The sequence below is a fragment of the Carcharodon carcharias genome, chromosome 13, assembly GCF_017639515.1.
Source record: "Carcharodon carcharias isolate sCarCar2 chromosome 13, sCarCar2.pri, whole genome shotgun sequence".
NCBI lineage: Eukaryota > Metazoa > Chordata > Chondrichthyes > Lamniformes > Lamnidae > Carcharodon > Carcharodon carcharias.
The window spans coordinates 39,700,079-39,725,195 of record NC_054479.1 but is presented as its reverse complement, the minus strand read 5'-3'; the positions used below and the strand labels follow the sequence as shown (position 1 = coordinate 39,725,195).

The window sequence follows — 25,117 nt, the reverse complement described above, 5'->3', positions numbered from 1 at the left end:
GTCAGGGAGGATTCAGGGGAGGCGATGACTTAGTGGTACTGTCACTGGACTAGTAAACCAGAGGCCCAGAGGGTAATGCTCTTGGGACCCAGGTTCAAATCCCACTCAACAGCTAGTGAAATTTAATTTAATAAAAAATATCTGCAATTAAAAGTCTAATGATGAAACTATATCGATTGTCAATAAAACCCATCTGGTTCACTGACGTCCTTTAGGGAAGGAAATCTGCTGTCCTTACCTGGACTGGCCTACATGAGACTCTAGACCCACAGCAATATGGTTGATTCTTAAATGCCCTCTGAAATAGCCTAGAAAGTCAGTCTGTTGTAACAAACTGCTAAAAACAAGTCAATAAGGAATGAAACTGGACGGACCAGCCAACATCGACCTAGGCACCAGAAGCGACAACAGCAAATTCAGCCCCATCAACCCTGCAAAATCGTCCTTACAAATATCTGGAGGCTTATGCCAAAATTGGGAGAGCTGTCTCACAGGCTGGTCAAGCAACAACCTGACATGGTCATACTCATGGAATCATGCCTTACAGGTAATGCCCCAGACACCACCATCAACATCCCTGGATATGTCCTGTCCCACCGGCAGGACAGACCTGACAGAGGTGGCGGCACTGTGGCATATACAGTCAGGAGGGAGTTTCCCTGGGGGTCCTCAACATCGACACCAGACCCCATGAAGTCTCATGGCATCAGGTCAAACATGGGCAAGGAAACTTCCTGCTGATTACCACATACCGTCCCCCTCAGCTGATGAGTCAGTACTCCTCCATGTTGAACACCACTTGGAGGAAGCACTGAGGGTGGCTAGGACACAGAATGTACTCAGGGTGGGACTTCAATGTTCATCGCCAAGAGAGGCTTGGTAGCACCACTACTGACTGGGCTGGCCGAGTCCTAAAGAATTTGCTGCTAAACTGGTGTGCGGCAGGTGATGAAGGAACCAACAAAAGGGAAAAACATATTTGATCTCAGGTGCAGATGCATCTAAGTAGGATAGATTACAAACAGACCTAGCAACTCAAGACTGGGCAACTGTGGGCTATCTGCAGCAGTAGGAGAATTGTACTCAACCATGGTCTGTAACTTCATGGCCCAGCATATCTCCCACCTTACCATTACTACCAAGCCAGGGGGTCAACCCTAGTTCAATGAAGAGTACAGGATGGCATGCCAGGAGCCGCACCAGAATTACCTAAAGATGAGGTGTCAACCTGGTGAAGCTATAACACAGGACTACTTGCATGCCTGTGCATCAGCAAAAGCAACAAGCGATAGAGAGAGCTAAGCAATTCCACAACCGATGGATCATATCTAAGCTCTGCAGTCCTGCTACATCCAGTTGTGAATGGTGGTGGACAAATAAACAGCTCATTGGAGGAGGTGGCTCCATAAATATTCCCATCCTCAATGATGGAGGAGCCCAGCACATCAGTGCAAAAGATAAGGTTGAAGCATTCGCAACAATCTTCAGCCATTGGTGCCAAGTAGATGATCCATCACAGATGCCAGTCTTCAGCCAATTTGATTCACTCCACATATCAAGAAACGGCTGAAGGCACTGGATACTGCAAAGGCAATGGGCCCTGACAAGGTTCCGGCAATAGTACTGAAGACTTGTGTTCCAGAACTTGCCATGCCCCTAGCCAAGCTGCTCCAGTACAGCTACAATACTGGCATCTACCCAGCAATATGGAGAATTGCCCAGGTATGTCCTGTAAACAAAAACCAGGACAAATCCAACTGAGCCAATGACTGGCCCATTAGTCAAGTCTCGATCATCAGTAAAGTGATGGAAGGTGTCATCAACAGTGCTATCGAGTGGCACATGCTTAGTAATCGCCTGCTCAATGACAATCAGTTTAGGTTCTGCCAGGGTCACTCAGCTCCTGACCTCATTACAGCCTTGGTTCAAACATGGACAAAAGAGGTGAGGTGGGAGTCACTGCCCTTGAAACCAAGGCAGTATTTGACCGAGTGTGGCATCAGGGAGTCCTAGCAAAACTGGATTCAATGGGTATTGGGGGAAAACTCTCTGCTGGTTGGAGTCATACCTAGCACAAAGGAAGATGGTTGTGGTTGTTGGAAGTCGATCATCTCAGTTTCAGGGCATCACTGCAGGAGTTCCTCAGGGTAGTGTCCTAGGCCCAACCATCTTCAGCTGCTTCATCAAGGATATTCCTTCCATTATAAGGTCAGAAATGGGGATATTCACTGAAGATTGCACAATGTTCAGCATCATTTGCAACTCCTCAGATACTGAAGCAGTCCATATCCAAAAGGAACAAGACCTAGACAATATCCAGGCTTGGGCTGACAAGTGGCAAGTAACATTCGCGCCACACAGGGGCCAGGCAATGACCATCCCAGCAAGAGAGAATCTAACCATTGCCCCTTTACATTCAATGGCATTACCATCATTGAATCCCATACTATCAACATCCTGGGGGCTGTCATTGACTAGAAACTGAACGGAACTAGCCATGTAAATACTGTGGCTACAAGAGCAGATTTGAGGCTAGGAATCATAAGACCATAAGACATAGGAGCAGAAATTAGGCCATTCGGCCCATCGAGTCTGCTCCACCATTCAATCATGGCTGATAAGTTTCTCAATTCCATGTTCCCGCCTTCTTCCCGTAACCTTTGATCCCCTTACCAATCAAGAACCTATCTATCAAGAATCCTCCTGACTCCCCAAAGCCTGTCCACCACCTGCAAGACACAAGTCAAATCAAGAGTGTGTTGGAATATACTCCACTTGCTTGGATAAGTGCAGCTACAACAACACTTAAGATGCTTGACACCATCCAGTGTCAGGGAAAAGCAGGCCACTTGATTGGCACCCCATCTGCAAACATTCACTCCCTCCACCACCGAAGCACAGTAGCAGCAGTGTGTACCACCCAAAAGAGGCTCTGCAGGCATTCACCAAGGCTCCTTAGACAGCACCTTCCAAACCCATGACCGCTACCAGCTAGAAGAACAAGGGCAGCAGACAAATGGGAACACCACCACCCACAAGTTCCCCTCCAAGCCACATGCCATCCTGACTTGGAACCATATCGCTGTTCCTTCACTGTCACTGGGTCAAAATCCTGGAACTCCCTCCCTAACAGCACTGTGGGTGTACCTACACCACATGGACTGCAGCAGTTCAGAAGGCAGCTCACCACCACCTTCTCAAGGGCAACTAGAGATGGGTAACAAATGTTGGCCTAGCTAGCAACACCCACATCTCATGAATACATTTTTAAAAAACTTGCTGGTCTTCTTTCATGTTCACCTGCTCAGGAAAATGAGGCCTCAGTTTAATGCCTCATTTATTAAACTTAATGGAATGGATGTCTGTAAAATATCTACAAGTGGTCTTCAATCCCTAACAGTGTGTAGCTTTCCAGTCTGCTCACTGGCAATGCAACCACGATCACAACCCCTACAATCATACAAATTAGCAGCAGGAGTAAGCCGCTCAGCCCCTTGAGCCTGCTTCGCTATTCAATAAGATCATGGCTGATCTGATTGTAACCTTCCCCCCGACAACCTTCAACCCCTTGATAAACAAGAATTTATCCACCTCTGCCTTAAAAATATTCAAAGACTCTACTTCTACCAGATTTTGAGGAACAGAGTTCCAAAGACTCACGGCCTTCAGAAAAAAATTCTCCTCATCTTTGATTTAAATGGGTTACCCCTTATTTTTAAGCACTGACCATTAGTCAAAGATTCTCCCACAAGAGGAAACATCTTCTCCACATCCACCCAGTCAATACTCTTCAGGGTCTTAAAGATTTCAATCAAGTCACCTCTGACTCTTCTAAACTGCAGTGGATACAAGCCTAGCCTGCCCAACCTTTCCTCCTAAGACAGCCTGCCCATTCCTGGTATTAGTCTAGTAAACCTTCTCTGAGCTGCTTCTAACCCAGGCCTCCCCATTGTTTCCAAGGTCATGGGAACATGCTTCAAGCAAAATATTCCCCGATTTCCCCAACAGCCAACTTAGGCTCATTATCACCCATGCTGATATCAAAATCCTCATGGTTCAGTAAAAACTAATCAAGGCCGACTGGGACTGCTACTGGGTATCCATCAAAAAGGTGTTGATCTAAAAACCTGCACCAACAGAATATTATCTCTGGTTCACTGGTTTTCTGGCCACCACCAGCACCACCAAGAAAGCTATCCCCGGGGACTTCTGGGAAGAATACATCACTGTTGGACAAAAGCGACCTGGCCTGACAGTACAACCACTCAGGAAGCCTATAAATCATGAAGGCCCTTCTGAAGACATTGGGCTTAACTAAATGCCAGCAGTGGTTCAGCATATTAAAGTTCTGGACTTTTTAAATCATCGTGCCTAGATCCTACTATGATGCCTTGGAACTACTAATCCAACAGAATACCAGCCCAATTCCATAGCCTCCAAACTGGTGGAGAGCACAAAAGGGCAACTCGACAAAAGCAAGTGACAGATCCATCAACTACATTGGACAATGATCTCAATCCCTCCACAAGCCCCCGCTCACAATCAGTACAGATGAAGTGAAGGAGAATTCAGCTGCAATGAAGAGGTGACATCCCTCAGAATTTCTACTTCAACTAGGCAAAACTATACATCAAAACCATAGAATTTAGATGCATAAGTGGAAGAAAATGTCACTGCCATACTCAACCCAGGCAAGCCGACTGATGGCCTGTGAAACTATAGGCTGATATCATTCCCGTTCACAGCCTGTAAAATCAAGAACGTATCCTTGTCCAAAAAAAATCACCCTGCTCACCCAGTTAGTGACTAAAAGAACAAGTGGGATTCCGGCCTAATCACTGCTGCTGGGACCAAGTTTTAGGCTTTGTAATGTACAGCAAGGCCAGGTTTCAGAAGATATCCAAGCACAGCCTTTGTAGACCTTTCTTCAGCATACAACATGGTGTGGATTAAATGATTAATGCTTAAGCTTGCAAGAATCATCCCATCTCAAAACTCTGTGCATGCTGTAGATGATGCTGAGCAATAAGCTACATGTCCATTTGGGCAACAAAGTGAGCTTAGCCTAGTTCTTCAACAATAAACTGTCACAATGTTCAGTACTCTCACCAACACTCTTTAAAGTCTACACAAGTGGCAAGTGGCCAACCAAGTTATGAAAATTTGCACATGAATATGACCTTGCCCTGCAACACAAGCAACCACCTTCAACTGCACTCGCTCCTTGTTCAAGGTGAACTCCAACAGCATGGTAAGTATTTCTGAAAATGGTAGCTCAACTTAAACCCTCAAGAAGTCACTGCATTCCATCTTAATAACAGGAACTGTAAGTGCACCCTGAAAGTGATCTTCCGCAGCAATACTGTGCATCATGACCACACTTCGGCCTATCTCAAAGTGAAGCTGAACCACATGCTGACCGTCCACTAGCACCTGAAGGAAGTAGCTGCCAAGACAAAGGCAAGAGTCAACCTGGTCCTGAAACTGGCAAACACAAACTGGGGAGCATCAGCACCAATGTTTCAGACATAAGCAATGGCTATTGTCCACCCTATAACTGAGTACTGTACACCACTATGAATTAGAAATAGTCATACTCAACTTGATGTCCAGCTGAACACTGCAATACAGTGTATTGCAAAAGCTCAAGCAAACACCAACACCCCAGCCTTCCATGCTGCTACAACCCCTTTGGGAAGTCCTCCAACACTGCTCGAGAACATGCAAGCCCTTTTGAACCCATGTGTTTAACCTTCAACAATGCAACTTCAACACTGACAAAGCTTGGAGAGTCAAATGGAGTTCACAAGAAGTCGCAAGCACCTTGTGAAAGATCAGATGCAGAAGATCCTTGGCTTCGGTCTTCTGTGAAAACCATAAGCTACCCTGAAACACAATCGCACAAACCATGGCAGATGCCAAAACTTGATGCACAAATGGGAACTTTAAAGCTCTTTAGTGTATGGCCACCCAGAACAGACCATGGATCATAAGGCAACTCAATGCCCAAGTCACAAATATAGTGGAAGCATCACAGCAATACGCTCTGCTACTTCTGATGCAATTATTTGGCTTAACCACTTGGGTGTAAAATTATAGTTCTGACTTTGTGTCAGCCATGAGAGAAAGTTAGATAGACAGTGTTTCTGATAATGCAGTATTCACTGCACTAAAACGTCAGCCCAAGTCCTGCAGTAGGGTTTGCATTTTGAAACTCCTGACTCAGGCGAGAGTCCTACCAATAACGATCACAAAGGAAAGTTACTGGTAAAGAAATTGGGCATAATATTTCCTATGGTGATAATAGGATAGTTAGTTGAATGAAGGAGGCTGAAAGTTTCAGCTCCAATGGCATGGTTTAACAATTCCCCGAGCATTCAACAAGCGCAAGAGAATAGCACAGCCAAAACACACTACCTGATTTCCTTGCTGCTTGGTCTCCATCATAGGTAGCCATGAATGTTTCATTTTACTTACAGAGCAAATACTGTTTTGAATGATTGGCACCCAATTATACGAACTATCACTCCAAACCCAATACCAACTGCAGACTCAGGATACACCTCTTACCTCTTTCCCAGGTGGAACAGGTTTGTTACCATGCGGAACAACACATCCTTAGTGGTAACAGAACTGTAAAACTTAGCTGCAACTTTCTGGCCAATCAGATTCTCACATTCTTTTGCAGTACATGATTTCCCATTATCAAAGGCATCAATATAGACATAGTCCAAAACATCAGTACTCCTGGGAAATGTGAGAGAATAAAAGATTCAATTACAAACGTCACAACACAGAAAGCAATTAAGTTTTATACAATGGCAAACATAAATTAATCAAATATACAAATTCCAAAAATAAATGATTTTTGGAGGAGACCCCATATATTATAAAATATAAAATAAACATATATGGAAAAAAAGATTTGTTTTTATATTATGCATTACAAAAGTTAACACTGTAATACCTCACAAGAGCCAAACAGAAACAAATCTGTAATGAAAATGTGCTCAGTATGGCTGACCAGTTTGCAAAAAACATCATTCGCTCCACAAATTAAAAAGTACAAAATGTTCAATATGTTAATCAAACATATATTCAACTAAGGTATCGTGATCGTTATTGCATTAAGGGTAAAATTGTTTTTTAAGAATTTATAGGGAAGATTTACTTTGCATATTATGTTGTGAAGTCATAAATATGTTCACAAGTCAGACAAGTGATCTGCTGTGGCACAGATCGGTTTAGAAACAAGCAGCCTTTGATCAATTCTGAAGTCATCAGTGCAAATTATGATAATTGGACAGTTTATTGTGTTGCACACTGCATGTGCAAAACTGATCACTCATCACATTCATAACAGCAATAACATGAAATTAGTTAACATCTTTGACAGAGAAAAACATCCCCAGGATCTTCACAGAAGTGTAATCGGAGAAAAATTGATGCTGAGCCAAAGGGGGAGATATTAGGGGGCAGTAACCAGAAGCTTGGCTGAAAGATGACTTTAAAGATTTGTAAAGGAGAGGTAGAGATCTTTAGGAAATATGGCTTAAATGGTTGAAAACCTTAGCAGCAACTGATTGAAGGTGCATGAGAAGCGAGAGTGGGAGGAACACCGTTCTGGCTACATTAAAAGAAATTAAATTGATTCTTTCTTCAAAAAGATATATTTATGTTATTACCCTTCAGGTTTTTGGCACCAGCTTAAGAGAAAATGACTGGGAAAGCTGACCGGCTCCAGTCGTACACCCAGATTCTTGCCTACTGTTGAATATATCACGCAAAGAGTGATAGGAATTCCTTTCTTTTGTGTAAGCACCTAAATACAAATAACACAAATAATGACTTTTATATATAAATATGTATCTTCATAACTAGGCAGAGCACAATCTTAAAAGTTATATACCTGGTGTATATAGGAATTCATGGGGTTGTAATAATCATCTTCATTTCCTTTAAATTTGAGCTGCTTGTATAATACACAATTCATAGCTTCCAGAGCCTGTTGCTGCTGTCCCAAATCATCAATAAACACTTCACTGTCTGAAATAGGAATCAAAGAAAAGTGTCATGTGACAATATGCAGAATATATGCATCTTGGATCAATTTTTCATTTATGTTGTAATACAAAAAGAGAAGGAAGCACTATCCGTTTCATAGAAGAACATCTATTTTTCAAAATTTAGTTTAATTCTCCCCCTTAAAAAAAAATCCATTTATTACCTTAATGACCCGCAAATAAATCTTGCTCCCCATTAAGTTTGTCTGTGACAGATCAAGTGCACTGAAGAAGGGTCATACAGGCTCAAAACATTAACACTGTTTCTCTCTCCACAGATGCTATCAAAGTTGCTGAGTTTTTTCAACATTTTTTGTCTTTATAACATGAAGCATCAATAGCCAGTAGTCTGGTTTCCTAAGATCTAATGCCTCAGAAACAGTTTTTATAATGTGTGAAGTTTGGCCCCAGTTGGGACGCTCAAGTTCAAATGTCAGTCAAGGTTAGGATTCAAACTTGGTTCCCCAGCTGCAAAGGTCTTTGCATTGCAGGCTTTGCATTTCACTGTTCTTTAGAAGACTGAGACTAGGCCCAAAGTGGCCAAAGAAATGAGATTCCTTATTACAATATGAATACAATGAACACAATGCTGATCCATTGGAGAAATAAGCTGCATAGCTAAAATTATTTACCTCTTTCTGCAGTGATACTTGGATGAGAAGAATGTTTTAAATGCAACACTTTTTTCACCTCTTCTGTAATATAATTTAGCTCTAATAAGACATTCTCCAGGGAGGTGTCTGCTAAAGGGTTGCAGTATTGGTCTATCAGCACAACACCTGGCAAGAAATTAAATCAAACTTTATGGTTTACACTCCTTGTTATGTATTTTACATGACATATAACTTTATCATTGTAAGTACATAATCCTCACCAAATTTGGGGGGAGGGGGGAGAACTGTCATAGTGTAGTCCAGTGGCATATTAAATTCCACGTTGTAACACTATGGGAGTTGTAATACTCACCTGTAATTCCCACATGGCAAGTTCCCTGAACTTATCTCAGAGAGAGGGTGATGCAGGATTAATCTTGAGCCCAAGGTATGCAAGAGTGGCGCTAAATGAGACACAAAAGCACATTTCCCACCTGACCCTTTACCAGAGAATGATCTATTAAAAATGATAACATATGTTCACATGAAAATTATCCATTCCTACTTGCACTAATTGGACATCTTAATAATATCAGTATGCTTATCTTTTTAGTAGTTAACTGAGTAAGAAAGTGAAGCTACACAAGCTTCAGCTGAGAATGCTGTCATCTAACAAGGAACATTGTTACATATGCCATCTCCCGAAATATATGTGTTTTTGCAAAAGAAAGGTATAATTAATCACTTACCTTCAATTAATTTTTGGTGTTCTGATGGAGTTTTGAGAAACTCCTTCAACTTTTCCATGATGTCCTGCTGACGGAGAAAGCACAGAATTTTCCGGGAATAATATTTCCAGGTCAGGTACTTCCTGCAATGAAACACATCTCCCTAATTATCTAATATTTGCCTCACTATTAATTTAATTACAATTTTTTAAATTGGAAAAATAAACCACTTGATAGACTGACTTGCAATTTGTTTCCTCCTGATTTTCAGATACACTGTTAACATTTACTCACCTTCCATCCATGTTTAGAATTGACAACAATTCATCCTCTATAAAACGGAATGGACCACCTAGAGCCTCAATGTCTTTAAAACCATCAACAGGAACCTGCCAATGAAAAGCTGTTACAACCAATGTCACATGAGTGCCATCTGCTGGCAATTATATATTTTTAAATTGTTTGACCATTCGTGATCACAAATGAAACATCATTAGTCAACTGATTATTCAATAACTACACGGAGAGCGATAACATGCTACTGTAATGCAGAAGATTTATTGTCAGCACAATCTGAAAGAAAACACAAAGCACTTTTAAGTTGCAAGAATCTCCTCCAGATAAACATTGATGCTAATTATATTTTGCACACTACTTTCTAAGTAAATGATAACCCTTTTTAGTTTAAAACGAACCTACTTATACTTCAAGGTAGTCTCAACACTACGCGGAGTATAATATATTTGCATTAGTGTGCAAACTAATGTATCGAATTATTCTGATTCAATTTTGCACATGTTTAGTGAGTCTCTAGCAATCTAACTTTGATCACACTGAACAGATACATTGTTATGCAGTGCACAATGTCTTACAAAAGCAACTAATAAAGGATAGGAATGTTTCAGGCTTGTGTCAATGTTTCCTAATCAGAAAACTAACACCATGAAGCTTTCACTCAAAGAAATCAAAATTACAAGTGATGGCAAAAAGTGTTGTCAAAACTTAGGTTTTGACAAAAGAACTGTATTGGGAAAGTGCTTTCCAAGAACCAAAAGCGACACTTAAAAGCAAAAGACTGTGGATGCCGGAAAACTGAAATAAAAACAGAACTGATGAAAGATCATTGACCTGAAATGTTAATTCTGTTCCTGTCCACAGATGTTGCCTGATCTGCTGAGTGTTTCTAGCATTCTCTGTTTTTATTGTAGCCAAAAGCAACAGTTTAGCTGAATTATCACTGGTCACCATTAACAAAGGAATCCATCAGCAGATATTCCAGCTCAGGAGATATATGGACAATGGCAGCAATCAATCACATTTACTCACTTCATTGGCATGCTGATAATGTACAGGAAATTATCGAACATAGTCATGACACTATATTCAACAACAACCTAATATATTTCCAAGGAAGTTGAAGGAAAATCCAACAAAGGTGTACAAGATGATCTCAGGTTTAGATAAGGTGTTCAAAGATTTTTTCCCCCCATTAGCTGATGATACAAGCAATGGGGACACAGATTTAAGGTCTTGGACAAGACATACAGGGGATGAAAGGAAACACTTTTTTATGCAGCAAGTATAAGGACCTAAAACTCGCAGCCTACATGGGTGGTAGAAGAGGAAATGCTGAATGATTTCAAAACGAAATTAGATAGGCACTTGGGGAAATAAACTTGCAGGGCTACAGAGAAAGGAACTGACTGGATTGCTCCACAGACAACAAGCATGGACTCAATGCTCCTTCTGTTCCATGACTACATGATGACTCTTGTGTGCAGGGTACAACTATTCACACATTAATAGAGCACGATAGTGTTACAGGGCTCAGGTATTAATGCACCATTGGCAAACACATATCAATTTCTTGGTATAATTCTAACCTCTTTTGTAAAGAATCGCTTTGAAAAGGTGTCCACAATTTTTTGCACTTGCCCACCAATAGAATGTCGGGTTCGGTATTCTTCCCACCAGTTATGACTTCCTGTAGTACTGTAGTATTTTATCAGTGTGGGCCATCTACAAATATAGAAGCATACAAATATTATTACACAGAAAGGATTCAAAACGTATTTTTTGAAGACACATACTCTCCCCAAAAAATCAAACATCGTCTGGTGTCCGTTCCTTGATGGCCCTCCCTTGGGCTCCAGATATGCAGACTTTGAAAGCCAGGCAGGCAGCCGGCTCCCACACCACTGCAATTGAAAGTGGAGCACTAGAAATTTCCCAAAAGAGACAACTGGCACTTCCTTGCAGCATGGACTGAGAAAGCATGATCAGCCTCATGCTTCTCAGTTCCACAGCATCAAAGCTTACAATTCTTAATATATATCTAAAAAAGATCGGATAGATCCAATGGGTCAATAGGCATCAGGAATGCTCCAAGAACATAAAAAATAGGAACATGAACATGCCACACAACCCCTGGAGTCCGTTCTGTCATTCAATACAGTCATCGCTGATCTTATGCCTCAGCTCTACTTTCCTGCCCTCTCCCCATATCCTTTGTTTCCCTGGAAGATGGAGAAAACTATCTACCCCATCTGTGAATGATGGAGCATTCACAACCTCTGAGATAGAGAATTCCAAAGATTTACAAGCCACCGAGTGAAGACATTTCTCCTCATTTCAGTCCTAAATAATAGACCCCTACCCTGAGGTTGTATTATATCCCATAATATAGGTTCCACAGCCAGGGGAAACAACCTCTGTGTCTATCCTGTCAAGCACGTACAGAATCTTATAAGTTTCAATGAGATCAGCCATTCTCCTTAACTTCAGAAAGTACAAGTTCAATTTATTCAGCCTCTTGTCAGAGGACAACCCTCTCATCCCAGGAAGCAATATAGTGAACCTTCACTCCGACTATCCCGCCTGACCCAACCAGACCCGACAACATCCCTAATGCTTTAGCCCCCAACCCAACAAACTCCACCCCCCAACCTGAACTCACTCCTGTCCCGCCACCCACTCACTCCCCCTACTGAAAGATTTGAGGCCAAATATTTGAAACACTATCCTTTCACGTTCGAGCTTTGTGTTTGAAGCCAATCTTAGTCTCCTCCATCTGACATCAGTGAAGGTTATAAATGAAATTAATTGGGACAATTTCACATTCCCACTGAGCACTAGTCCACAGCATAACACTATCAACAATTAACAACTAGTAACAGTAAATTGGTAATCTCACTCAGAGAGGTTACAAGGTTGCTCAGTGTGAGAAATGGGAATGTACACAGCTGCAGGAAATGTGGTTTTCTAGAGCTGGCATTTAGGCAGTTGAATCAATACAGGAGGGGCTAACACTGATAGAGCAATTTATGTCATGTCTTGACATATGAACATTGAGGATAATGGAGACAAAAAGGTGTTCCACCTTCCAGCTGTGACATTACCTGCCTATTTTCGTTCTGCCTTTCATATGAAACATCACACCCAAAGATTTACCTCACCCAAGCTTCTCCTTTTAATCAAGATACTTTCAAAGGTATCGGCACACTGCTATAAGCACCCATGCCACAACTAAAGCACTATTAAATAAATCCTGGAGGTGATACAATGTTGACAAATCAACATATGGTATGGCTCCCTGTTTGGGGTGTGGACAAACAAGGTTGGACAGGAATCTTAAGAGTGACAATGGATGGAGAGTTACTTCAAAAGTTCATACAACTGTTTGTGCATTTTTTGTTTTTTTTAAAAATGGAGATTATTGTGTCTATAATTGGATACATACTGTCTTCTGAAGTGGGTGGCAGAGGAGTGTAATAGAACAATGTACTTACTTCATTCAGCACATTTGGTAGTGGTTTTAGATCTATAGTGCCATTATAGGGGAAATGTGAAAAGGAAGGTTGCCCTCAGGAATCACATCACAAGGTAACTTTGCTCATTAGATTTCCTGCTTCCCCCGCCCAATAAACTCAGTAGTGTCTTCCCACTACTGCAGAAAGTCTGCTCCTGCTTATGTACGTGGGAAGGGGGAGGGGGCGTAGGAGGAGGAAGAGAAGAGTGCAAGAAGGAAAAAAAGAGGCTAAATGGGCCCGGGGGCAGTAGGTTCACAGGGGTAATATTGGATGACAGGGGATAGGGGTGGGAGGACCAGAGCGATTAAGGTTTGGAAGGTGGGAGATCGGGGAGAGAGAAAGAGGAATGAGGTCAGGGTGGGGGTTCAGAGAAGTGAACAAGACTGGGGAGGGCAAGTAAAGGGAATTGCGGGTTGAGGGGAGAAAGGAAGACTAGGGTCAAGGGAAGAGATGAAAACTGAAGAATGGGGGTCAAGAGATTGGGGCTCAGGTGAATGGAAGGCTGTGGAATGGGTTGGCAAGTGGCCCAACATTTCTACAGAGTGGGGAACAGCAGTGAGGACTGGGGGCTAAATCGTGAAGAATTGTTTGCACTGGTGGGCAAATGGGAACACATTGGTGGTTCAGTGGAATGTCCCTGGAAAAACCAAAGGGAAAGGGAGAAGGAAAGGTTTTAAACTGAGAGTTATTATACCACAGAATGATTCACCACACATGGCTATTCAAGCAGGGACTAGAACATGATTTTAAATGACCCACAGTGCTGTTAGTGAGTTCCAGGACTTTTACCCAGCGACAGTGAAGGAACGGCAATATATTTCCAAGACAGGGTAGCGAGTGGCTTGAAGGAGATCTTCCAGGTGGTGTTGTTCCCATCCATCTGCTGCCCTTGTCTTTCTAGATGGTGGTGGTCATGGGTTTGGAAGGTGATGTTGAAGGAGCCTTGCTGAGTTCCTGCAATGCATCTTGTAGATGGTACACACTGCTGCTGCTGTGCATTGGTGGTGGAGGAAGTGAATATTTGTGGATGGGGTGTCAATCAAGCTGATTTATCCTGGATGGCGTTGAGCTTCTTGTTGTTGGAGTAGCACTCATCCAGGCAAGTTGAGAGTATTCCTTCACACTCCTGGCTTATGCCTTGTAGATGGTGGACAGGCTTTGGGGAGTCAGGGGGTAACTTACTTGCTGCAGAATTCCTGGCCTCTGGCCTGCTCTTGTAGCCACAGTATTGATGTGGCTAGTCCAGTTCAGTTTCTGGTCAATGGTAACCCCCAGGAGGTTGATAGTGGGGGATTTAGCAATGGAATGCCATTGAATGTCAAGGAACGATGGTTATGTTCTCTCTTGTTGGAGATGGTCATCGCTTGGCACTTGTGTAGCATGAATGTTACTTGCCACTTGTCAGCCCAAACCTGGTGTTTTCCAGGTCTTGTTCCTTCTGGGCATGGACTGCTTCAGTGTCTGAGGAGATGCGGATGGTGCTGAACATTGCTGTGCAATCATCAGTGAACATCCCCCCGTCTGACTTTATGATGGAAGGAAGGTTATTGATGAAGCAACTGAAAATGGTTGGGCAGGGATACTACCCTGAGGAACCGCTGCAGTGATGTCCTGGAACCAAGATGATTGACCTCCAACAACCACAACCATCTTCCTTTGTGCTTGGTATGACTCCAACCAGCAGAGAGTTTTCCCCTTGATTTCCACTGACTCCAGTTTTGCTAGGGCTCCTTGATGCCACACTCAGTCAAATGCTGCCTTCATGTTAAGGGCAGTCACTCTCACCTCACCTCGAATTCAGCTCCTTTGTCCATGTTTGAATGAGGGCTGTAATGAAGTCAGGAGCTGAGTGATTCTGGCGGAACCCAAACCGAGCATCAGTGAGCAGGGTGTTGCTAAGCTTGATAGAACTGCTGATGACCCCTTCTATCAATTTCCTGATGATCAAGAGCAGACTGATGGGGAGTAATTGGTCGGGTTGGATTTGTCCTGCTTGTATTGTAGCTGTACTGGAACATTTTTGCTAAGGGCACGCAAGTTCTGGAGCACAAGCCTTCACACAAACATACCAATTAGGAGCAGGAGTAGGCCACTGGGTGCCTTTGAGCCTGTTCACCATTCAAAAAGATCATGGCTGATCTGAATGTAACCTCAACCCCACATTCCTGCCCACCCCAGATAAGCTTTCACCCTCTTGTTTATCAAGAATCTATCTAGCTCTGCCTTAAAAATATTCAAAGGCTCTGCTTCCACTGCCTTTTGAGGAAGAGAGTTCCAAAGACTTGCTTGCACACAAGCAGGGGACCTCATCCTGAGTGAGACACAGCCAGAGTGAGTGTGGGTATTGGCAATTTGATGCACAGTGGGAATTCGATGCGGTGCGGGGGAGAGATGTTCTTTGCATTTTTTCTTTGCTATCCAACTTCTTAAATCTTCAGAGAGTGGTCTTGGCCTGCTGCAGCAGTAGAGTTAAAAGGGATAGGAATGACTGGTAAGTAATGGGTAAAGTCAGGTAAGTATTTACTACTTTTATGGCTTATAGTTTGTATATTCTGTACTAACGAGGATCAGGAAAGAAGGGCTCTAGAGTAATTGATTTAAAAGGTTTAATTTAAAAGGATAAGTCACGGCAGGAGAGCTCAAAGCCGTGGTGTGCTCCATGTGGGAAGCCGGGAACATTTCCAGTGCCCGGGACCAGCATGTTTGCAGGAAGTGTGTCCAGTTGCAGCTCCTGGAAGCTTGGGCTTCAGAGCTGGAAAGGCGGCTGGGGACACTGTGGAGCATCCGCGAGTCTGAGGGCATCGTGGATAACATGTTTAGAGAGGTGATCACACGGCAGCTGAAGAGACTTGAGGAAGGAAGGGAATGGGTGACCACCAGGCAGTCCAAGAGAAACAGGCAGGTAGTTCAGGAGTCCCCTGGGGCCGCGCTCGCAAGTCGGTATTCCATTTTGGAGGCTGATGAGGGCAGTCCAGGGAGTGCAGACAGAGCCAAGCTTCTGGCACCACAAGCAGCCTGTCTGTACAGGACAAGAGGAAGAGCAATAGTAATAGGGGAACATATAGGTGCTTCTGTGGCCATCAACGTGACTCCAGGATGGTGTGTTGCCTCACTGGCTCCGGGATGTCACTGAACGGCTGCAGGGCATCCTGAAGGGGGAGGCTGATAAGGCAGAGGTCATGGTACATCTTGGTACCAATGATATGGGTAGAAAGAGGGATGAGGTCTTGCAACAAGAATTCAGGGAATTAGGCAGTAGACTGAAAAGCAAGACCTCTCAGGTTGTAATCTCTGGATTATTCCCAGTGCCACGTGATAGCAAGCTCAGAAATAGGAGAATAGCACAGATGAATACGTGGCTTAAGAGTTGGTGCAGGAGGGAGGGTTTTAGATTCCTGGATCACTGGGACCGTTTCTGGGGAAGGTGGGACCTGTACAAGCGGGATGGTCTACATCTGAACCAGAATGGAACTAACAACTTTACGGGCTGGTTTGCTAGTGCTGTTGGGAGGAGTTTAAACTAATTCAGCAGGGGGAGGGGACACTGAATGTTAGCAGAATAGGGATACATCATAATACAGTAAAACAATAAAGTCAGAGGGAGCACAGCTGCATTAAGTTTCAAAGGAGTACAGCAAGGTTGGATGGCCTCTACTTTAATGCTAGGAATGTTGCAGTAAAACTGATGAGTTAAGGGTGAGGATTGACACATGAAATTGTGATATAGTAGCCATTACTGAGACGTGGTTGAGGGAGCAGCAGGATTGGCAGCTCAACATTCCAGGATATAGAATTTTCAGGCGAGACAGGGGAGGGGGTAAAAGAGGAGGAGGCGTTGCATTATTAGTTAAGGAGTCAGTTACTGCAGTAAGGAGAGATGATATCTTGGAGGGGCCATCGAATGAAGCTTTGTGGGTAGAGCTTAGGAATAAAAAAGGAGCAGCCAAATTGTTAGGTGTTTATTATGGACGCCCAGATAGTCAGCGGGAAATTGAGCAGCAAATATGTGCACAATTTGCAGAGGCGTGTAAAAATAGTAACAATAGGGTAATTATATTAGATGATTTCAACTTTCCCAACATTAATCGGGATAGACGTAGTGTTAAGGGCTTGGATGGAGTGGGTTTCTTGAATTGTGTACAGGAGAACTTTTTAGGTCAATATGTAGAAGGTCCAAAAAGGGACGGTGCAGTGCTGGACCTAATTCTGGGGAATGAAGACGGACAGGTGGCTGAGGTGGTGGTGGAGGAGCATTTTAGTGATAGTGACCACAACATGGTACAATTTAAGCTTGTTATGGACAAAGAAATAGACATGTTGCAAAAAAATGTTTTGGATTGGGGGAAAGCGGATTTTAATAAAATAAGGGAGGATCTGGCCAAGGTAGACTAAGAACAGCTACTTGTAGAGAAATCTGCAGAAGAGCAGTGGGGGGCGGGGGTTCCAAAAGGGAATGGGGAGGGTACGGGCTCAACATGTTCCCTCTAGGGTGATAGGAAGGAGTAACAAGCCCAGAGAACCATGGATGACCAGAGATATTCAGGTTACGATGAAAAGGAAAAGAGAAGCTTTTAGCAGGTACAAGTGGAGCAAATCAGCGGAGGCATTAGTGGAGTACAGAAAGGTCAGGGTGGAACTTAAGAAAGCAATTAGGAGAGCAAAGAGGGGATATGAAAAAGCTCTGGCTGGTAAAACTAGGAAAAAGCCCAAGATATTCTATTAGTATATCAATGGGAAGAGGATAACAGGGAAAGAGTAGGGCCCATTAGGGACCATGGGGGCAATCTATGGGTGGAGCCAGAGCACATCGGTAGAGTGTTGAACGAATACTTCACAACCGTCTTCACCCAAGAGAATGAGGATGAAGGTATCAATCTTGGGGAGAGAGACTGCAAGGTTCTTGAGCAAATTGATATAGGGAGGGCAAGGTATTGGAGGTGTTGGCAGGCTTAAAAGTGGACAAATCTCCAGGTCCGGATGATTTGTGTCCCAGGCTGCTGAGGGAGGCAAGGGAGGTCGCAGGGGCTCTGACCCAAATTTTTAATTCCTCTCTGGCCACAGGGGAGGTGCCAGAGGACTGGAGAATAGCTAACGTAGTTCTGCTGATTAAGAAGGGTTGTAGAGATAAGCAAGGGAACTATAGGCCAGTGAGTCTCACGTCAGTGGTAGGGAAACTATTGCAGAAAGTTCTGAAGGAGAGTATCTATCTCCACTTGGAGAGGCAAGGTTTGATCAGGGCTAGTCAGCATGGCTTTGTCAGAGGGAGATCATGCCTAACAAATTTGATTGAATTTTTTGAGGAGGTGACCAGGTGTGTAGATGAGGGTAGTGCAGTTGATGTAGTTTATATGGATTTCAGTAAAGCCTTTGACAAGGTCCCACATGGGAGACTTATAAAGAAGGCAAAGGCACATGGGATACAGGGTAATTAGATAAGGTGGATTCAAAATTGGCTTAGTTGTAAGAGACAGAGGCTGATGACAGAAGGCTGCTTTAGTGACTGGAAGCCAGTGTCCAATGGCGTACCACAGGGATCTGTGCTCGGTCCCCTATTATTCGTCATTTATTTAAACATAGATGATTATGTGGGGGATAGGATTAGTAAGTTTATGGATGACACAAAGATTGGCTGGGTGGTTCATAGTGAGGCTGAGTGTCTTGGGCTGCAGGAAGATATAGATGGGATGGTCAAATGGGCAGATAAGTGGCAGATGGCATTTAACCATGAAAAGTGTGAGGTGATACACTTTGGAAGGAGTAATTTGACAAGGAAGTATTGAATGAATGGCATGACACTAGGAAGTTCTGAGGAATAAATAGACCTTGGCATGTATGTCCATAGATCTCTGAAGGCAGAGGGTCATGTTAGTGGGGTGGTGAAAAAGGCATATGGGACACTTGCCTTTATCAATCGAGGCGTAGATTACAAAAGTAGGGAGGTCATGTTGGAGTTGTATAGAACCTTGGTGAGACCACAGCTGGAGTCCTGTGTGCAGTTCTGGTCGCCAAATTATAAGAAGGATGTGATTGCACTGGAGGGGGTGCAGAGGAGATTTACCAGGATGTTGCCTGGGATGAAACAATTAAGTTATGAAGAAGGGTTGGATAGACTTGGGTTGTTTTCATTGGAGCAGAGAAGACTGAGTGGCGACCTGATCAAGGTACAAGATTATGAGGGGCATGGACCAGGTGGATAGGGAGCAGCTGTTCCCCTTAGTTGAAGGGTCAATCACGAGGGGACACAAGTTCAAGTTGAGGGACAGGAGGTTTAGGATGGATATGAGGAAAAACTTTTTTTTCCCCAGAGGGTGGTGACAGTCTGGAATGCACTGCCTGGGAGGGTGGTGGAGGCAGGTTGCCTCACATCCTTTAAAAAGTACCTGAATGAGTACTTAGCACGTCATAACATTCAAGGTTATGGGCCAAGTACTGATAAATGGGATTAGGTAGGTAGGTCAGGTGTTTCTCTCTTCTGCACTGTATGATTCTGTGCTCATTGAGGATGGGGATATTCATGGAGCCTCCTCCTGCAGTGAATTGTTTAATTGTCCACCACCGTTCCCAATTGCATGTGGTAAGACTGCAGAGCTTAGATCTGATCCATTGCTTGTGGAATTGCTTAGCACTGTTATCACATGCTGCTTATGCTGTTTGGCACGCAAGCAGTCCTGAGTTGCAGCTTCACCAGGCTGTCACCTCATTTTTAAGTTTGTGTGGTGCTGCTCCTGGAATGCCTTCCTGCACTCTTCATTGAACCAGGGTTGATCCCTAGGCTTGGTGGTAATGGTAGAGTGAGGACATGGGCCATGAGATTACAGATTGTGGTTGAATACAATTCTGTTGCTACTGATGGCCCACAGCACCTCATACTTGCCCAGTCTTGAGCTGTTAGAACTGTTCGCAATCTATCCCATTTAGCAAGGTGCTCATGCCTCACAACATGATTGAGCATATCCTCAATGTGAAGACAGGACTTTGTCTCCACAAGATTGTGTGGTGATCACTCCTACTAATACAGTCATGGACAGATGCAAATGTTGGTTGGAGCCAAGTTTAGCCTCCGAGTGTATATTGTGAGCAGTATTCTAAACATGAAGCCCATTAACCTTTGTCCAATCTCTCAGTTTAGTTCACGTCAGTCTGTGCCAGCCAGTTTTATCAGCATTACTGTTAGTTCTAGGTGTGATATCAGTGAGTCATTAATAGTTACAAGTGGAATCAAAGCTCCGTCTACTTATGGTTTGCTCCCTTGAATCCCTCTCCTACCTTCCGATGGCTCTTGAATGTTTTGCACCACAACTGATGCCATGAAACCACAAACAAAGATTGTCAGCATCAGGGATCCCAAGCTTTGGAAGCCAATACCACATGGCCAAACATTGTATGGTCAGATATCACACCATCAAACCTCAAGGAACTCCTGCAGGCAGAATTGGCAACTCTATTTGGAGTAAGTTCTGATAATTGATATGGACTGCAAACTCACTGTAAACACTCAAAAAAACATGCATTTATATAGCATCTTTCATGACACTGGACTGTCAATGAAGTGTAGTCACTGCTGCAATATGGGAAACACAGTAGCCAATTTGCGCACAGCAAGCTCCCACAAATAGCAGCATAATAACCAGATAAGTTTTTTTGTGATGTTGATTGACATCCCAAAACACCAGGGATAACTCCCCTGTTCTTCTTCAAACTAGCACCACGGATCTTTTACATCCATCCGAGCAGGCTTGGGTTTAAAGTGCCATCCAAAAGACACAGCACCTCTGACAGTGCAGCACTGCGCTGGAATCTTAAGAGATTTTTATGCTCAAGCCCTGGTGTGGGACTTGAACCGTGTGATTCACAAGCAAGTGTGCTACCAACTGAGTCACAGTTGACACTCAACAAGAAGTTGCTTGTTTTGGCAAGCATTTAAACATCTTAAATTTTTCAAAAATAAAATGACATAAGTAACTCCCTGGCACTTGTGTTAAAGATCGTTTGCCCTGCCCACACACAAGCCTCTGCCTACCTCTGCCTGAACTGGTGTTTCCACACGGCGCTCCGGCCCAGGCAAACTTCATGCAGCTTCTTACAGGTCAGACAGACGCTCACCACGTCCGCATGGTTCAACAAGGGGCAGCAGAATATCTGCTCCAGTAACTCCTCGGGCAGCCCGATTAAACTTCTCTCACCCTCTCCACAGCCCCAGACTTCCAGCTCCGCCATCTTATTTGTTTACATCCGGCAGGTGTGGACCGACTTCCGCTTCCGGCCCCGCCCACCGCGGGAAATTCAAACTCCTTCAGCTCTGGCCAGGGTTCCTCGCTTCCCACATAGTATCTCAAGGAGTGGGACAGCATTAGTGGGAGAGAAATAGAAACAGGACAGAATGTAAACCCGTTGAAATTAATATACTGTTCCCCACCACACCACAATTGACAGGGATGTAGTTATTCTAACGAAAAATACCGTGTTTGTCTCTGCAAATGAACCAGACGCTTGACTGGTCTGCCCACGGGATAACCAGTTTGCATACTCAAGTCAGACATTTATTCTTTAGTTACAAACCCCCGAAGACTGCATTTTAAAAGGAGGATGAATTCAGGAATATTAGAACATAGAAGACCCATTTAGCCACCACGGAAGTTTGAAAAGTACAATATCCTCAACTGCTTCTTTCGTTTAAAAAATTAACTCCTTCTTCAATTTGTTAACATTGTTTTCCATAGTACCCCCGAGTAATCTGCTCCTAACCATCACCCTCTATGTGAAGTAGTTTAGCCTAAATTTGTATCTTCTGCAGTTATAGGTGAACCTTTGATTTTCAAAGTTTGTCATCATTCCCAAATATTTTATTACAGCCCAGATTCAATATAACCCCATAATCTTGATATTTTCAATAAGCTCTCCTGTGATCGCTTCTCTAGTGTAAATATTCAGATTCCATAGTTACTCATCATTGGCCTAACCACCCACCCCAAAGTTACCCATCAGTTTCATTGCCCTGCCCTGAGCCTTTTCCAAACTCCTAATTAAAGTTAGTGACATTTGGCAGGACATTATCCAACAACCTCAATACACGCATAGAATATATTAGCAGATCTTGTTATATAATCATAGAATAATAAAGCACAGAAGGAGGCTATTCAGCCCATTGTGCCTGCACTGGCTCTTTGGTAGAGCCATACAATTCATTTCATTACCCTGGTCTTTCCCCATATCCATGTAAATCCTTCCCTTCAAGCATTTATCCTTCTCTTTTGGATGTTAATATTGAATCTGCTTCTACCATCCTTTCAGGCAGTACATTCAAAATCACAATAACTCACTGTGTAAAGAATATATCGGCAATCACCTTAAATCTGTATCCTTTGGTTACTGATCTTTCTGTTGCTGGAAACAATTTCTCCTTGTTTACTGTATGAAAACCATTCATGATTTCAACACCTCTATCAAATTCCTTAACCATTTCTGCTGTAAGCAGAGAATTCCCAGCTTCTCCAGTCTCTGCACAAGACTGAAATCCTCATCCCGTGTACCATTTTAGTAAATCTCTCCTGTATTCTCTCCAAGATCAGTCACAATTTATTGAAAATGTCGAGATTATGGGGCTATACTGAATCTGGACATTGGTAGTGTGGGTGTTGTTAGGGAGTTAAGAATATGAGGTGTACTACAGGGCAGTGAGGAAAATTATGTATATCTGAGGGAGAAAAGCAGTTGAGATAAGAATACTGAATATTGACATGGTAGTAAGTATTTAGAAATATTGGGGAAATCAGTAATCAAGGTAAGCAACATAATTAGTAAGAATTTGTTCAAGGGGTGCAAACTTGAGTATACATTGTGCTTATCCATTCATCACCATACTGGCTCAAAAAATCAAGTTCTACTCAGTTCAATTTTCTCTGGCAAAGCTGCCCAAAACTCCAAAAGTACAAAGATAACCTATGTTCCCTTTTCCTTCCATTGACTAGTTTATAACTTTCTCTTTCTCTGTCCCTTTCTCCTCCTGTTTCCAGCCACACCTCTAACAACAAGCAGGATTGATCTCTGACACGCTGATAGCAACCATCTATTCAGCTGCCTCTGCTGCTTCCCTCTCCCCAGGGTCCACTAAGTCAATTGTCTTTCCCCTATGTCTCTGTTTTTTCTCCATTCCTTTTCACTGCCCTCCATAAGTATTATACATTGAAACCTACTTCATTCCTACTAAATGCCTGACCACCAAACCTCTTTTCCTGACTTCCATGCTAGACGGTAATACAAAAGTTTTCTTATCCTCAGGTTCCCCCTTTTCTTCCCTTTCTAAATTGTCATCATCGGTTCTAGCTCAAAAAACTATCATTGATCCCTTTGTCCTTGCTATCTACACACCCACCTCCAATATTCTTCTCCTCTCCAAAGTCCTTCAATGTTTTATTGTCTGCCATATCTTTCCCTGCAACTTTCTGTTTGAATAATTCCTATCAGTTTCCACTCTTCCTGCAGCACTAAAATGGTCCTAGACAAAACCTCAAATGATGAATGAGGTTGCCTCGTCTTCTCTGCAGCTTTTGCCACAGTTAGTTGCACCATCCTCCACCAGTATCTCTCCTTTGTTGTCTAATTCCTTGGTCTCAACCTCACTTGGTTCCATAATTATCTTCAACAGCAGCCCCAGTAATGGCTTCTCTTCCCACCCTTGGGAGTCCTCTAAGGATCACTCAAAGGATCATTCTCCTCCTCTACTCCTTGACAACATCATCTATGGAAATGGGGTCAGCTTGCATTTGTATGCCAATGACACCCAACTCTACCACTCCGCTACCTCCATTAACCCTGCCTATATTGTCACAATACTTATCCACCATCCACTCTTGCATGAACCTTAACTTCTTCTGAAATCATCATTCAAGTTATTCAAAATCCTGAGGGGTATAGACAGGGTAATTAGTGAGAAACTATTCCCACTCAAGAAACCATCAAGAACCAGAGGGCACAGCTTCAAAATAGTTGGCAAAAGAAATAATAGTGATGTGAGCAAAATTTTTCTGGAGTCTGGTGCAAACTTCCTGAGAGTGTGGTGGAGAAAAGTCCAATCGAGGTATTCAAAAGGGAATTGGATTGCTTTCTGAAAAGAATGTGCGAGGTTACAGGGATAAGGCAGGGGATTCAGACTAGGTAAATGCTCTTTCAGAGAGCCAGTGCAGACTCAATGGGCTGAATGCCCTCCTTCTGCACTGTAAAGATTCTGTGATCATCTTGCATACCACTCCTCAGCTACTGTCACAGACTAAAAGAGACTGTTCACAAACCTTAAAATTCTGTTCAACCCTGTATCCTCTCAGTCACTACCTACTTCCAAGTCTATAAAAGCACTTACCTCTGCACATCTGCTGAAGCCCTTTGCATTCTATCTCTTACCAAGTTGCACTTATCAATCACCTTCACCTTCACTTGTCTACATTGCTTCCAGTCTGGCAATGCCTAGATTATAAAATTCTCGTCCTTGTTTTCAAATCCCTTCATGGTCACACTCTATCTCTATAACCTCCACCAGCTCTACAATGCACCATGTTCTTCCAATTCTGGGATTCTTTGCTATACCATTGTTGACCATGCTTTTAGTTGCCTAGGCCATAAGCTCTGGAGTTCCCTCCCTAAGGCTTTCCTCTCCTCCTTTAAAGTAATCCTCAAAACCTATCCTATATCTCCTTATGTGGCTTAGAACCTAAGGATATAGGGCAATCCAGCTAGTCCCATTCACCCGCCCTTTCCATGCAGCCTCACAATTTTTTTTGTTCTCATGTACTTACCTAATTCCCTTTGAAAGCCTCAGTTGAATTTGCCTTCACCACCTTCTCAGGCAGTGCACTCCAGATCATAACCACTTCCTTTTTATTCCTTCATGCCACCTTTGGTTCTTTTGCAAATCATCTTTTACCTGTGTT

The 25,117-nt window shown here is 43.2% G+C and overlaps 1 protein-coding gene across 1 annotated transcript in view; it reads right to left on the bottom strand.

Annotated features, from left to right (window-relative positions):
- fbxo21 (F-box protein 21) overlaps positions 1-21,424 on the bottom strand; it is a 41,165-nt gene extending 19,741 nt beyond the window's left edge. The window contains exons 1-8 of the mRNA XM_041202311.1: positions 21,214-21,424; positions 11,268-11,403; positions 9,679-9,773; positions 9,406-9,527; positions 8,696-8,842; positions 7,910-8,046; positions 7,686-7,822; positions 6,571-6,747 (exon numbers count right to left, since the gene is read on the bottom strand). Of these exons, the coding sequence (XP_041058245.1) occupies positions 6,571-6,747; positions 7,686-7,822; positions 7,910-8,046; positions 8,696-8,842; positions 9,406-9,527; positions 9,679-9,773; positions 11,268-11,403; positions 21,214-21,410 (1,148 nt within the window). The 5' untranslated portion in view covers positions 21,411-21,424. The remainder of the gene's footprint in view (positions 1-6,570; positions 6,748-7,685; positions 7,823-7,909; positions 8,047-8,695; positions 8,843-9,405; positions 9,528-9,678; positions 9,774-11,267; positions 11,404-21,213) is intronic.
- Between the last annotated feature and the right edge of the window lie 3,693 nt (positions 21,425-25,117).